Here is a 12,233-nt window from a genome sequence, read left to right on the forward strand (position 1 = left end):
ACTGAGGCGGCTGCCTCAGGTGCCAGACTGTGGGGCAGTGCTACTAGGACCCAGAGTGTAGAAAATTGTCTGCTGCTGGTGCATATGTATTCTCTCTGCTCTAGATGCGCAGAGATGGTGGAGTGCTGTCTGGAGGAAGGAGGGCACAAGAGACATAACAGGCAGGCAGGAGAAAAGGTGAGAGGGAATAACAGAAAGCAGCAGGAGCTGCAGGGAGAATGAGGAGGAGGCGCCTCTTATTTACCTCTCTAGCACCCTCAGGAGCCTGGACTGATTAACACCAGCTTCTCAGGGAGCTTCCTGTTTCCTGCTGCTTCCCTGAACCCACTTGAGAACAGGCAGTCAACTGAAGTAGTAGGGCCAGTTAGGCCCTTAAGACGCGATATCTTCCCTCACTCAGGCCCTGCTACCAGCCTGCTTATTTGTCCCCTTCAATTGAGTGTTGAGAGCCACTATAGCTGGCACAGAACAGCAGTCATGAGTGAAAGAAGAAAACGCCCCTCTGGGGCAGCATTCAGAAAAAGAGAGGAAGCTTTTCTATCTAAGCAGGAAGGAGCTTTCCTGAGATACATAGACACAAATGTTCATGATGAGCCTTCCGGCCTCAGTGAGGATGTGAGTGGTGAGGAGATGCCTGATTTTCCAGTTAGTCAGAGTGCAGGTGACCTGGCAGCTACTGCAGCATCCATATCTCCATCTCAAATGGATGTAACCATGCACATTCCTGAAGAAAAGTGTAGATCAGAGAAGAGTGTGGTGGAGGCGCAAGAAACAGCTGCTGCTGAGTTTAGTTCCTTAAGTCTAGATGATCCAGGACTGTGGGCCCACTTGAGCAGTAGCCTGAGGGACTTCCTTGTACTACATGGGCCACAGCAAGTGAAAAACTTCGTTTCCCAAAGACAATGAAAATAGAAGTTTCCATCCAACACATTACTGGCATGAAATCCCCAATGGTGACAAAGTGAGAGGCCATGGCTTATATACTCAAAAACCCAGAATGCTGCATACTGTTTTTGTTGCAAACTCTTCCAGTCTAATGTTCCAGCCACGTTGGGTTTTACAGGAACAAAGGACTGGAAAAATCTGGCTAGAAATCTGGCATGGCTTGAGAAGGCAGCAAATCACCAGAGAGCATTCCATAGGTGGAAAGAGCTTGAGATGAGACTATGGTTAAAGGCCACCATAGATGATCAGCATCAAGAGAAGATTGCATCAGAGTCTCTTTACTGGAAAAATGTTCTGAAAAGGCTCATTGCCATTGTGAGAATGCTTGCTACACAAAACCTAGCACTGCGTGGCACTTCAGATCAGCTGTATGTGCCAAACAATGGAAACTTCCTTAAAATTGTGGAGCTGATGGCTGAGTTTGATGCTGTACTCCAGGAGCGTCTAAGAGTCACCACCCAAGAAATGTACACACACCACTATCTTGGAAAAACAATTCAAAATGAGATCATACAGTTACTGGCAACAAAAGTTAAACAGAAGATTGTGGCAGATCTGAAGTCAGCAAGATATTACTCTGTTATTCTGGACTGCACACCTGACATCAGCCATACGGAACAAATGACTTTAATGGTGCATTTTGTAACAACAACAGAATCTAGTGAAAATGTCCCTTCAATGGTGACTGTCAGAGAGCATTTTCTAGAATTTATTGACATTGATGATACTACAGGAGCTGGTATGACAAATGTGCTTCTTAAAAAGCTGGAAGATACGGGAATTGCGATAGCTGACATGAGAGGTCAGGGCTACGATAATGGTGCCAACATGAGAGGAAAGAACAGAGGACTGCAGACACGGATCCGAGAGTTAAACCCTCGAGCTTTTTTTGTCCCATGCAGTTCTCATTCATTGAACTTGGTGGTCAGTGATGCAGCATCAGCTTCTAGTGAGGCTGCTGAATTTTTTAGTGTAATTGAAAGCATCTCTGTATTTTGTTCTGCATCAACTCATCGATGGCAAATTTTGAAGCAACATCTGGGAACATCCTCTCTGACACGGAAACCACTGAGTGCCACACAATGGGAAAGTCGAGTGGAGGAGATAAAGCCTATAAAACACCAAATTGGGAAGATAGATGATGCCATAGTTGCCATTATGGAGGATAATGCTATGACAGGAACTGTTCATGGGAGAACAGTGGCAGAGGGAAATGGAATCACCAGAAACTTAGATAACTTCAAATTTCTGTGTGGCTTAGTGTTGTGGCATGACATACTGTTTGAAATAAACGTAAGCAAGAGACTCCAAGGTGTTGGCCTTGATATATCTGGAGCAATGGAACAACTGGACAAAGCAAAGTCATACCTACAGTCTTACCGGACAGATGAGGGATTTCAAAACGTTCTGAAGAGTGCACAGAAGTTGGCAGAGGAACTTCACACTGAAGCTATTTTCCCACCCATTCAAGAATACAAGAGTCACCGAAGAAGAAGGCATTTTGATTACGAGGCACAGGATAATCCCATAAGAGACCCCAAACAACAATTCAAAGTTGAATTCTTTAACCAGGTGCTAGATTGTGCAGTACAGTCAGTTGAAGAACGTTTCATGCAGCTCAAGGAACACCGCAGTATATTTGGGATGTTGTATGATATTCCAAAACTCCTCACTATACCTTAAGAAGACCTACACCAGCAATGCAGGGCACTAGAAACAGTGTTGACACATGATGACATGCGCTATATTGATGCGAGTGATTTAGGTGATGAACTGAAAGCCCTTTCAAGATACATTTCAGCAAGATCAACTCCAAAGGGTGTTCTAGAATATATGTGCACAAATAAGATGACCACCCTCTTTCCAAATGCTTTTGATGCTCTGCGCATACTTCTAACACTTCCTGTAACAGTTGCCAGTGGAGAACGCAGCTTCTCGAAGCTGAAGTTTAATAAAAACACATCCATGCTCCATAATGACACAGGAGAGGCTGGTCGGCCTTGCAACAATCTCAATAGAGCATGAGCTGGCCCAGACTGTGGATCTTCAGGAAGCAGTTCAAATCTGTGCAACCAAGAGGGCACGGAAATCACCACTTTGATTATTCAAACAGATAAAAATGCCAGTGTTTACTATGCAGACAAGAAAAGTTACATTTGCTGTTCAGGCATTTGAAAGTTACGCGTTACTTAAAATTTTTGAACAAGGCATTTTAAGTTGTTAGTTCTCCTTTATTGGGGTGGGTAGGTAGAGCAGTACCATGAGAGGAGTGGAACAGGAAGAAGGCAGAATTGAGACCTTTCAAAGTTTTGGTCCAAGCGAGAGGGCATGGGGGCGTCATTTGAGCTCCCCGCCTCAGGTGCCAAAATGTTGTGGGCTGGCCCTGAAGGTGGTAGAAGCTTGTATACCTGAGTTGAAAGCTGCTGAGTGCAGTAGTTCTGAGATTCCAATTTCTGTGGTGTTCCAGCATGGAGTTCACCCTTCAGGCATTCCTACTGGCTTGTAGTTGATAGAAGAGGGTGCCACATAGTCACTACTCCCTCTTTCCATCAGTTTGGGAATTTTTGTGCTAAGTTTCCCTCTCATTTATGGACCATGGATGGAACTATCTGTCCTTCACTTTTAAGTTAGCCATGTACTTAAACAGCACACACACAATCTCCCATTTCTGCTCTCTTCCCCCAAGGAAAAATAACACACACATCTTCCCCGCATTTGGTCATGTCAGTCTCTGTAAACACACGGTTATGATTTTACTATTTGGATTCCATAGCTTTTATTCCTGCGGACATGAGAGTAAACCATGAAGTAATATATTTTAATCTCTTTCAGGTGTTAGACCTTTTGCTTGTCCTCACTGTGATAAAAAGTTCAGAACATCTGGCCACAGGAAGACTCACATTGCTTCACACTTTAAACACACTGAACTACGAAAGATGCGACATCAGCGTAAACCTGCAAAAGTTCGAATAGGAAAGACCAGCGTTCCAGTACCGGATATTCCGTTGCAAGAACCCATACTCATCACTGATTTAGGTGAAGACTGAGTTTGTATGTGCTGTAACTTATTGTAATCCTGAAATTTGGGTTTAGAATATGAATGAAGTAGAGTACACTATTAGGCAAAGGCAGTCTATAAACTCACTCAAGAAGATGCACCTGCAATTAACTGTTCAGCAGCTGCAGAGAAAGCTGTACTGTCAGCTGTTTGAATTGAAAGTGTACTTTATGAATTTATAACAAGAGGTTTTTTTTATTGATAGAATCCTATAAAGTTTAACAGAAAAAAAATTGTAAAATATGCAGTGTAGAAAAGGTAAACATATTCATTTGTTTCCTTTAGTTTTTTTGAGCTAATGCTTAGAGAACATATTCTAAAATCTCCTTATTCTAATCACATTTATTCTTTGATACAATTATAATTTTATATGGCTTTAGTGGATTTTGTGAACTCAGTTGAATTAGTGTTCCATTAGCGATAACATTTTAACATGGGAATATATTATAGAAAGCTCACATGGCATCTTTCTATTCTGGCATAGGATGGGATGTTATATGATTTATCACTTTTTAAAACCATTTTGTTGGAAAAGGTTAGTTGTTGTTCAGCTTTAGATGAAGGATTGTATTGTAAATAAGAGGTTGGTGACAGTGGACAAGATATTATGATATGTATTTACTTACATTTTCACCTAAATATAGTTGATTTAGACTCCGTTAGTGATGGGCAGTTTTCTGCTTTGACCACCTTAAACTAGATATACTAAACATAGTATTATTTTCAAAACTCCAACGAGAGTACAATAACCATGTGAGTTTCGAATGAAAAAGATCAAACTATAGACCTAGAATATTATTAAATTGTTAAAGATATTAACGTGGCCATAACAATCAGATTGGCTCCATACTTCTTTTTAAATGAGAAACTGCCAATAATATCATAATTTTACAATCCCATTTTAGTTTTTTATATAATAAAGGTAGCTTTAATAAAAGTCCTGTTTAATCATGTGCTTTTTAAATGTAACATTTAGTAGCTTTTTAGAGACTTGGGTCCAAATTATCTTCCAGGTCCAGTCTTCATTTCAATAGATTACCATTTGCAGCTCCTTATTTCTCAGCCAAACTCTGTGCTGGTGCTGGCATAGTTTAAGCTTGGTCTTGACTAGGCTTTAAAGATGCGATATTAAAATGTGTTTGCTAACATGTTCTAAAACTCTACTGTGGACAAGGCATTGGATAGAGTTGTAGAGCATGTTAGCAAAGGCTTTTGACTAGCACATTTTTAAATGCTAGTCAAGACCAAGCTTAAACTATGCCAGCACCAGCACAGAGTTTGGCTGAGAAATAAGGAGCTGCAAATGGTAATCTATTGAAATGAAGACTGGACACGGAAAAGAATTTGGGCCCAAGTGTCTAAAAAGCTCTTAAACGTTGCATTTAAAATGCACATGACGGTGCACAGTTTGTCACTGTGTCAGGACCAGCATAGTTCACTGAAAATCAGTGACAAACATGTTCTAACAATACACCTTTTTAAATCTTAGTCCTTGAAATGGTTAGTAACCTGTCCCAAGGGGCTCTCATTTAGCTTGGGATTGTTGGAACATATTGTGCTCCAGCCATGCCCTCTCCCCAGCCCAGCATGCACCGGGCTATGGGTGATGATGGTAGGGGCAATATAGGAACTGTTTATGCTAGCTCTGCTCCAGCTGGAGACACCCCCATTCTGGGTGAATCCAGCAAGGGAGATCTGGAGCTTCCAGTTACTTTGTTGTAGTGACACATGAGCTGAGCTGATCAGAATTTTTTTTCTCTTTGACATTTTCATTTCCTTTGAACATGGCCTGATCAGTTCATTTTAGTTCTAACAACAGTGAAGTAACACTTTTTTTGAGATGATTTTACCACAAAAAAAAAGCGTTAGCATTTTTTAAAAAGGGCCTATGAAAAGCTTAATGTACATATGTTGATATCCTTACTGCTGATTTTCTATTTTAAATTTAACTGCTTTAGTTACTGTGCATTAAAATAATTGTAAATATTTTATATTTATTTGAGAAGTAATTTAGTATTGTTTACTTGTTCAGCTTTGGAGAGAAAATGAGATTCAGGGTTTTTCTTGCTACACAATTAGAATATATAAGATTTGCTTGGCTGTTCCTTAGAATTGACAAAGTAAATTCAGCAGTCAGCTATTTTTCAAACTTGTATTTAGACTGCCGCCATCCTCAAAAAATAATATTCAAGTGGTTACTATTTCTTATAGTTATCATTCCATAGAGACCAATTAAGTTCCATTTGTTCAGAGTTTTGGAAGCATCAATAGTTATTTTTCGAGTGATTGCATATGTCCTTTCCAGTTCAGGTATGCACACCCAGTGCACCAGAGTTGGAGATTTTTCCCTAGCGGTACCTGTGGGGGCAGCACAGGTGCCCTCTGCTGCCTCATGCTACTGCACAATGGAATAAATGATGGAGCCACCCTGGACACTCAGTTCCTTTTTACTGCCTGTGTTTGGTAGTCAGAGGACATTGACTTGCTACTGCAAGTTTCTCTCTCGTTACAGAAAAATTATCTTCCTTACTGCACATAGTTAGTGGCATATGTTAGATTAGTAGTGGGTTTTGTTGCTGGTTTTTTGGGGGTTTTTTGGTCTTTGTTTTCTTGGAACAGGTTCCATCTTATTCTCAGGCTGCCAACATTCAGTACAGGGATATGCATCGGTCTCTGGGGTTTAAGCTGTGTGCCAGCTGCAAAAAATCTTTGCCAGTGAGAGACCCTTGTTCACCTGCCTAAAGTGCCTTGGCAGGAGTCACATTAGAAAACTCTGCCAGATTGCAGGGACTTCAAGCCCTGGACAAAAAAGGACAGAGAAATGAGACTGCATCACAACCTCAGGGAGGTTGCCCGATGTCCCCCTTCAGAACATTCCCACTCAGGGCACACACTGAGTACTTTGGCATCAGTGAGGAGTGGCCCTATGGACAGGGCTTCTGAAAGTCAGTACTGATTCCCTTCTCCGGTGTCAAGAAAGAAATGCAAAAGGGCAAACTCATGCAAGCAGCTGAGACTTGGCTCCACTAGATGATCAAGGTCCCCGGTACTGTCCACCATTAAGCACTCAGGGAAGAACAGGGTGTACTCTGGGAAAAGTTGCAAAACTTGCAAAATTTGAACTACCATATAAAGAAAATAAGGTTTAAAATGATAACCCTAGCCTCCAGTATTCCCTTCCTGATCATGGCAACTGGTATGTTGCCCTTGACTTGAAAGACACAGATTTCCATGTGACAATCCATTAAAGCCACAAGAGATTCCTAAGATTTCTGGTCAACCACATTCATTATTAGTTCATGGTCCTATCCTTTGGCTCTCTGCTTTCCTGTGTTTACAGAACGCATTGCTGTGGTAGCTTTATTCCTGAGGAAAGCAGATATGCAAATATTTCCTTACCTGGATGACTGGCTGTTACAAGGTTGAGCCAAGCTCCAAGTAAAAGTTAGTCTATCCAGGAACTGATCCCTTTTCAGGGTTCTGGATCTGTTGATAAAAAGGACAAGTCACTGTTCTCCCCAGTTCAGAGAATAGAATTTATAGGGGTCATCCCAGATTCTACAGGCCATTCCTTCCTCAGCCATTCCAGACAATATTAAACATTTCCATAGATCTCAAAGCTCATAAACAGCTACAAAAACAACAACAAAAACCCACCTGCTTCAGACTTCTGGGGCACATGTCCTCCTGCACATATGTGGTTCAGCATGCCAGACTTTGTTTCAGAAAGTTGCCGAGCTGGTTAAAGTCATTGTACTCCCTGGCTCATCACCCATTGGATATGCTCATTCAAGTACCTGCAGGAGTACTAGCCTCATTGGACTGGTGAATGAATCCAGCCAACATGTGTATGGGAGTTTTTTGCCCTTCCTTACCCACATTGACTTTGAATCACAGAATCCTAGAATATCAGGGTTGGAAGGGACCTCAGGAGGTCATCTAGTCCAACCCCCTGCTCAAAGCAGGACCAATTCCCAACTAAATCATCCCAGCCAGGGCTTTGTCAAGCCGGGCCTTAAAAACCTCCAAGGAAGGAGATTCCACCACCTCCCTAGGTAAAGCATTCCAGTGCTTCACCACCCTCCTAGTGAAATAGTGTTTCCTAATATCCAACCTAGACCTCCCCCACTGCAACTTGAGACCATTGCTCCTTGTTCTGTCATCTGCCACCACTGAGAACAGCCGAGCTCCATCCTCTTTGGAACCCCCCCCCCCCCCTCAGGTAGTTGAAAGCAGCTATCAAATCCCCCCTCATTCTTTTCTTCTGGAGACTAAACAATCCCAGTTCCCTCAGCCTCTCCTCATAAGTCATGTGCTCCAGACCCCTAATCATTTTTGTTGCCCTCCGCTGGACTCTTTCCAATATTTCCACTTTGGTTACAGTCGCTTTTTTTCTAGCTTGGAGGGCTGTTCATCTGGCCTGTCAAGCTTTTTTCCCTCACGTCAAGAAAGAGACTTTACAGGTCGTCATGGACAACGTTACATTGATGTTCTACATGGAAGGACAAAGAGGGCCCAGATCAGATTTTCTGTTAAGAAGCAATAGATCTTCCGGAGTTTTGTATCACCAATACCATACATCTAATTGCCCTGAACAGATCATTCAGCAGAGATCACAAGTGGTTTTTCAGGCCGGATATTGTGAGATTCCATGTGGCAATCCATTAAAGCCACAAGAGATTCCTAAGATCTAGGGGGTCCCTCACATACACCTGTTTTGCTATTCATCTCAACAGAACGTCTCAGCTCTTTTGTTCATGGGCAAGGCACAGGTAGGGAACTCTGATGGATGCTTGGCTACTGTCTCGGAAAGGCAATCTGATGTATGCCTGCCTCCCTCTTCCTCTCCCCCATTTTGCTCCTTTCCAGGGTGTTGCTTTAGCTCAAGCAGGTTCACGCTTGCATGATCCGCATAGCTCCGGTGTGGCCTCGCCAGCATTGGCTCTCCAGTCTGCTGAGTCTCTCAGCCAGGGCTCCTTTGACGCTACCTCTGAAACCTACCCTGATCTCCCAGGACCTCGATCGCCTCTACATCTCCACTTGGCTGCTCTCCATCTTACAGCCTGGGTGCTCCATTGTTAATGCCTCAGGAGGCAGAGTGTTCAAGGAATGTACCAAATGTTCTCCCGAATAGGTGAAAGACATCTACTAGCTATGCTTACCTGTTGAAGTGGAAATGATTCTCCTTAGGGTCAAAGGAGATGGGTGTTTTACGTATCTGAACCTCTGTCTAACAGGGTTTGGACTGCTTGTTCCACCTGAAACCTTGTTCCATATTTTTCCCTGGAGAAATAAATGTGCTGCTGACAAGGTTGATGGGTTCGCCCTTTGAACTGATGGCTACCTACTCTTTGCTGCAGCTCTCTACAAAAGTAGCATTTTTAGTAGCTATTACCTCTGCAAGAAGGGTTGCAGAATTAGGAGCATTGGTAGCTGACCCTCCTTACGCAGTTTGAGTGTATCACAAAGGGAAAAATAGTTATGTCTGCATCTGAAATTCCCGACTATAGTAGTATCGGAATTCCACCTCAATCAAGCCATATATTTACTGACATTCTTTGCTAATCCTCATTCTCATAAGGGTGAGGAGAGGCTCCATACCTTGGATGTCAGAAGGGTATTGGCTTTTTGCTTGGACAGAACTAGGTCTTTTAGATCATGTTCATCTCAGTTGTGGACAGGATGAAAGGCCTTTCATTCTCAGTGCAGAGGATTTTGTCCTGCTTATGCCTGTACTATTATATTGCCAATGTGCCCCTTCCAGCCAGGATCGGAGCGCACTCTACAGGATCTCATGCAGGTTACGCAGCTTTTTTGGCTCAAGTAGTTCTTTAGTCCTTGTTCAGGTAGACTCCAAATGACACCTGGAGTTTGAACTGCTTTGGAGTCAACCTGAAATAGAGTGGACATGTGCAATCAGTCAAAGAAGAAAAAACAGTTACTAACCTGTACTGTAACTGTTCTTCAAGATGTGTTGCACATGTCCACTCCATGACCCACCCTCCTTCCCGCTTCTATTGGAGTCTGTCTGGTAAGAAGGAACTGAGGGGAGTGGAGGTGGCTCCACCGTTATACCATTGTGCAGCAGCATGGAGCAGCAAAGACCACCTGTGTATCACAAAGGGAAAAATCCATAGTTACCATAAAGGGAAAAATCTTCAGCTGTTGTGCACTGGGTGTGCACATTTGAAGTGGAATGGACATGTGCAACACATCTCAAAGAACAACAGTTACAGAACAGGTTAGTAACAGTTTTCTCTTCTTAGGTCAGTTCTTTCCATTGAGAACATTATAGAATTCATTACTGCCTCTGCAAATCAGTGGCTGAACAGGGGATCACTGAGAGTGCTATGAAATTTAGATGCTCATGTTTTGATATGTGATGTAGCAAAATGAATCTTTCCAGTCCTGTTAACTTCACTAATGATCTGTCACTTTCTCCTCTGCCTTGTCTAGTGTGCTGTCCATAGCCACTCTGTACACAGTAGTGCATTTGCTTTTTTTGTATTTTGATAGTATCCTTACTCTATTATCATTGCTTGTCTTGAAAGATCATTGTGCTTCTGTTGGTTTTAAGAATTCTTACAGGTTGCTAATATTTTAAAGTAGACAGTTTGCCTATTCAATTTGTAAAATCTTTTTTCCCTTTGTAAAAGGAATATATACATGTTGGTTCCACACCCTCCTACATGTTTTTGTTTTAAGAATCTCTTGACACTAATCATGTTAGACTACATCAAAACATTTAGTCTTAGGGTATAATATTCAGATCAGCCAGGAGTGAATTTCAAGTACAACTATGTAACTTTATTTTTTAGACCAAAGAAGAAATAGAAGCATATTTTGTTCTGTGGTGGAATTAAAATGTCTTCAGTGATTAGATTGATTTGATTAAATTGCACATTTCTAAATGTTAAGAATTGTGAAATATATGGGAAAGTAGTTGTTTTTTTTTACAGATATATTGTAATTCTTGCACGTTACCCAGTTTGAAATGTGCTGTGTAGGAATCTGAACTTCTACTACTCCTCCAACAGGTGGCACATGCACCTTCCCTCTGGTGACATTTAAGTGTTCTGAGAACTATCATTTTCTTTTCTGTGAATGGTGACAAGAAATTCCAAGCTGCAAATGTCTTTGCTCTGTGTTGGTGGTATGGTTGAACTGTTTCTTGACAGAAAATTAAAAAGACGTAGGTTTTATTTTTTGTTGAAAATATTTTTCATTCATTCATTTATTTATTCATTCATTTGCTCTTGGGTCCAGGTATTTTAAGGCAGGTTTCTTTATATGTTCCCTATGGTATTTTTTATTAAAGTGTTGACCAAAAAGTGCCATTATGACTTCAGTCATTTTTATGAATTTGACTGATGTCCAATACTATTTATTCCTGCTTTTGGTTGGGAAGAAATGTTATTTTAAAGAATAAGTTCTCAAAAATATCTGGTTAAGTTGCTGCATCCTGGGTAAAGTGTCTCTTGTCTTTCCTGGCTACCTCAAACATTTTCTCATTCATCTGATCAATTATAGATATAATTAGAGAATATTTGGCTGTGTTCACAGTAGGAATTTTCATTACTTTTCCAAATATTTTTTGAGTGCCCGTGGTAGCATGAGTGATGGCTCTAGTGTGGACTGGACACATGCTTTTCCAATACTGTACACCTGCCTGTAGTGTGTTGGTTGTTTTTTTGTGTGTATGTGAGAGAGAGAGATCTCCAAATACTAATGTGTGTGGAGCCACCTGTACAGTTTAAAAATTGATATGGTATCTCCATACCACTGTGATATGGATCCTAAGCTGCAAGAAAGGGGATAGAAACACTATTTTGGAGAGGGTAAGGATAGGTTTGCAGGAGGAGGCGATTGCCATCTATAGTTGTTAAGTCTCTACTGAGAGGAGCTCTACTTCTATCAAGGTTTAGGAACTGCACAGCAGGAAAGGCACTTGCCAAGGGAAGCTCTGTTCCTGCTTGATTTAGAAGACCCAGATCATCTCCTGTAGGCCTCTCCTGGTTCTCCCTCCCCCCCTCCAAAACAGTGCTAAAAGAAATTCATTGGTCACATATTCTCTTCTTAGCTGCTGTTTTTAATCCCAAAGGATGTTCCTCTCCTCTCATGCTCTTACCTTCAAGGTTAGCAGTATGGAGCCAGGCAGAAGAAACCCTCTAAACTTCCCTTTGTGGGGAGAAATAAAACACCTGTTAGGAAGAATGATGGGTGGGCAGGC

At 41.7% G+C, this 12,233-nt stretch overlaps 1 protein-coding gene across 1 annotated transcript in view; it reads left to right on the plus strand.

The window, feature by feature from the left end:
• Window positions 1-12,233, plus strand: part of ZNF236 (zinc finger protein 236) — a 195,569-nt gene that overhangs the window by 68,265 nt on the left and 115,071 nt on the right. The window contains exon 12 of the mRNA XM_065398160.1: window positions 3,778-3,981. Within this exon, the coding sequence (XP_065254232.1) occupies window positions 3,778-3,981 (204 nt within the window). The remainder of the gene's footprint in view (window positions 1-3,777; window positions 3,982-12,233) is intronic.

The sequence above is a fragment of the Emys orbicularis genome, chromosome 2 (genome assembly GCF_028017835.1).
Source record: "Emys orbicularis isolate rEmyOrb1 chromosome 2, rEmyOrb1.hap1, whole genome shotgun sequence".
NCBI classification, from domain to species: Eukaryota; Metazoa; Chordata; order Testudines; family Emydidae; genus Emys; species Emys orbicularis.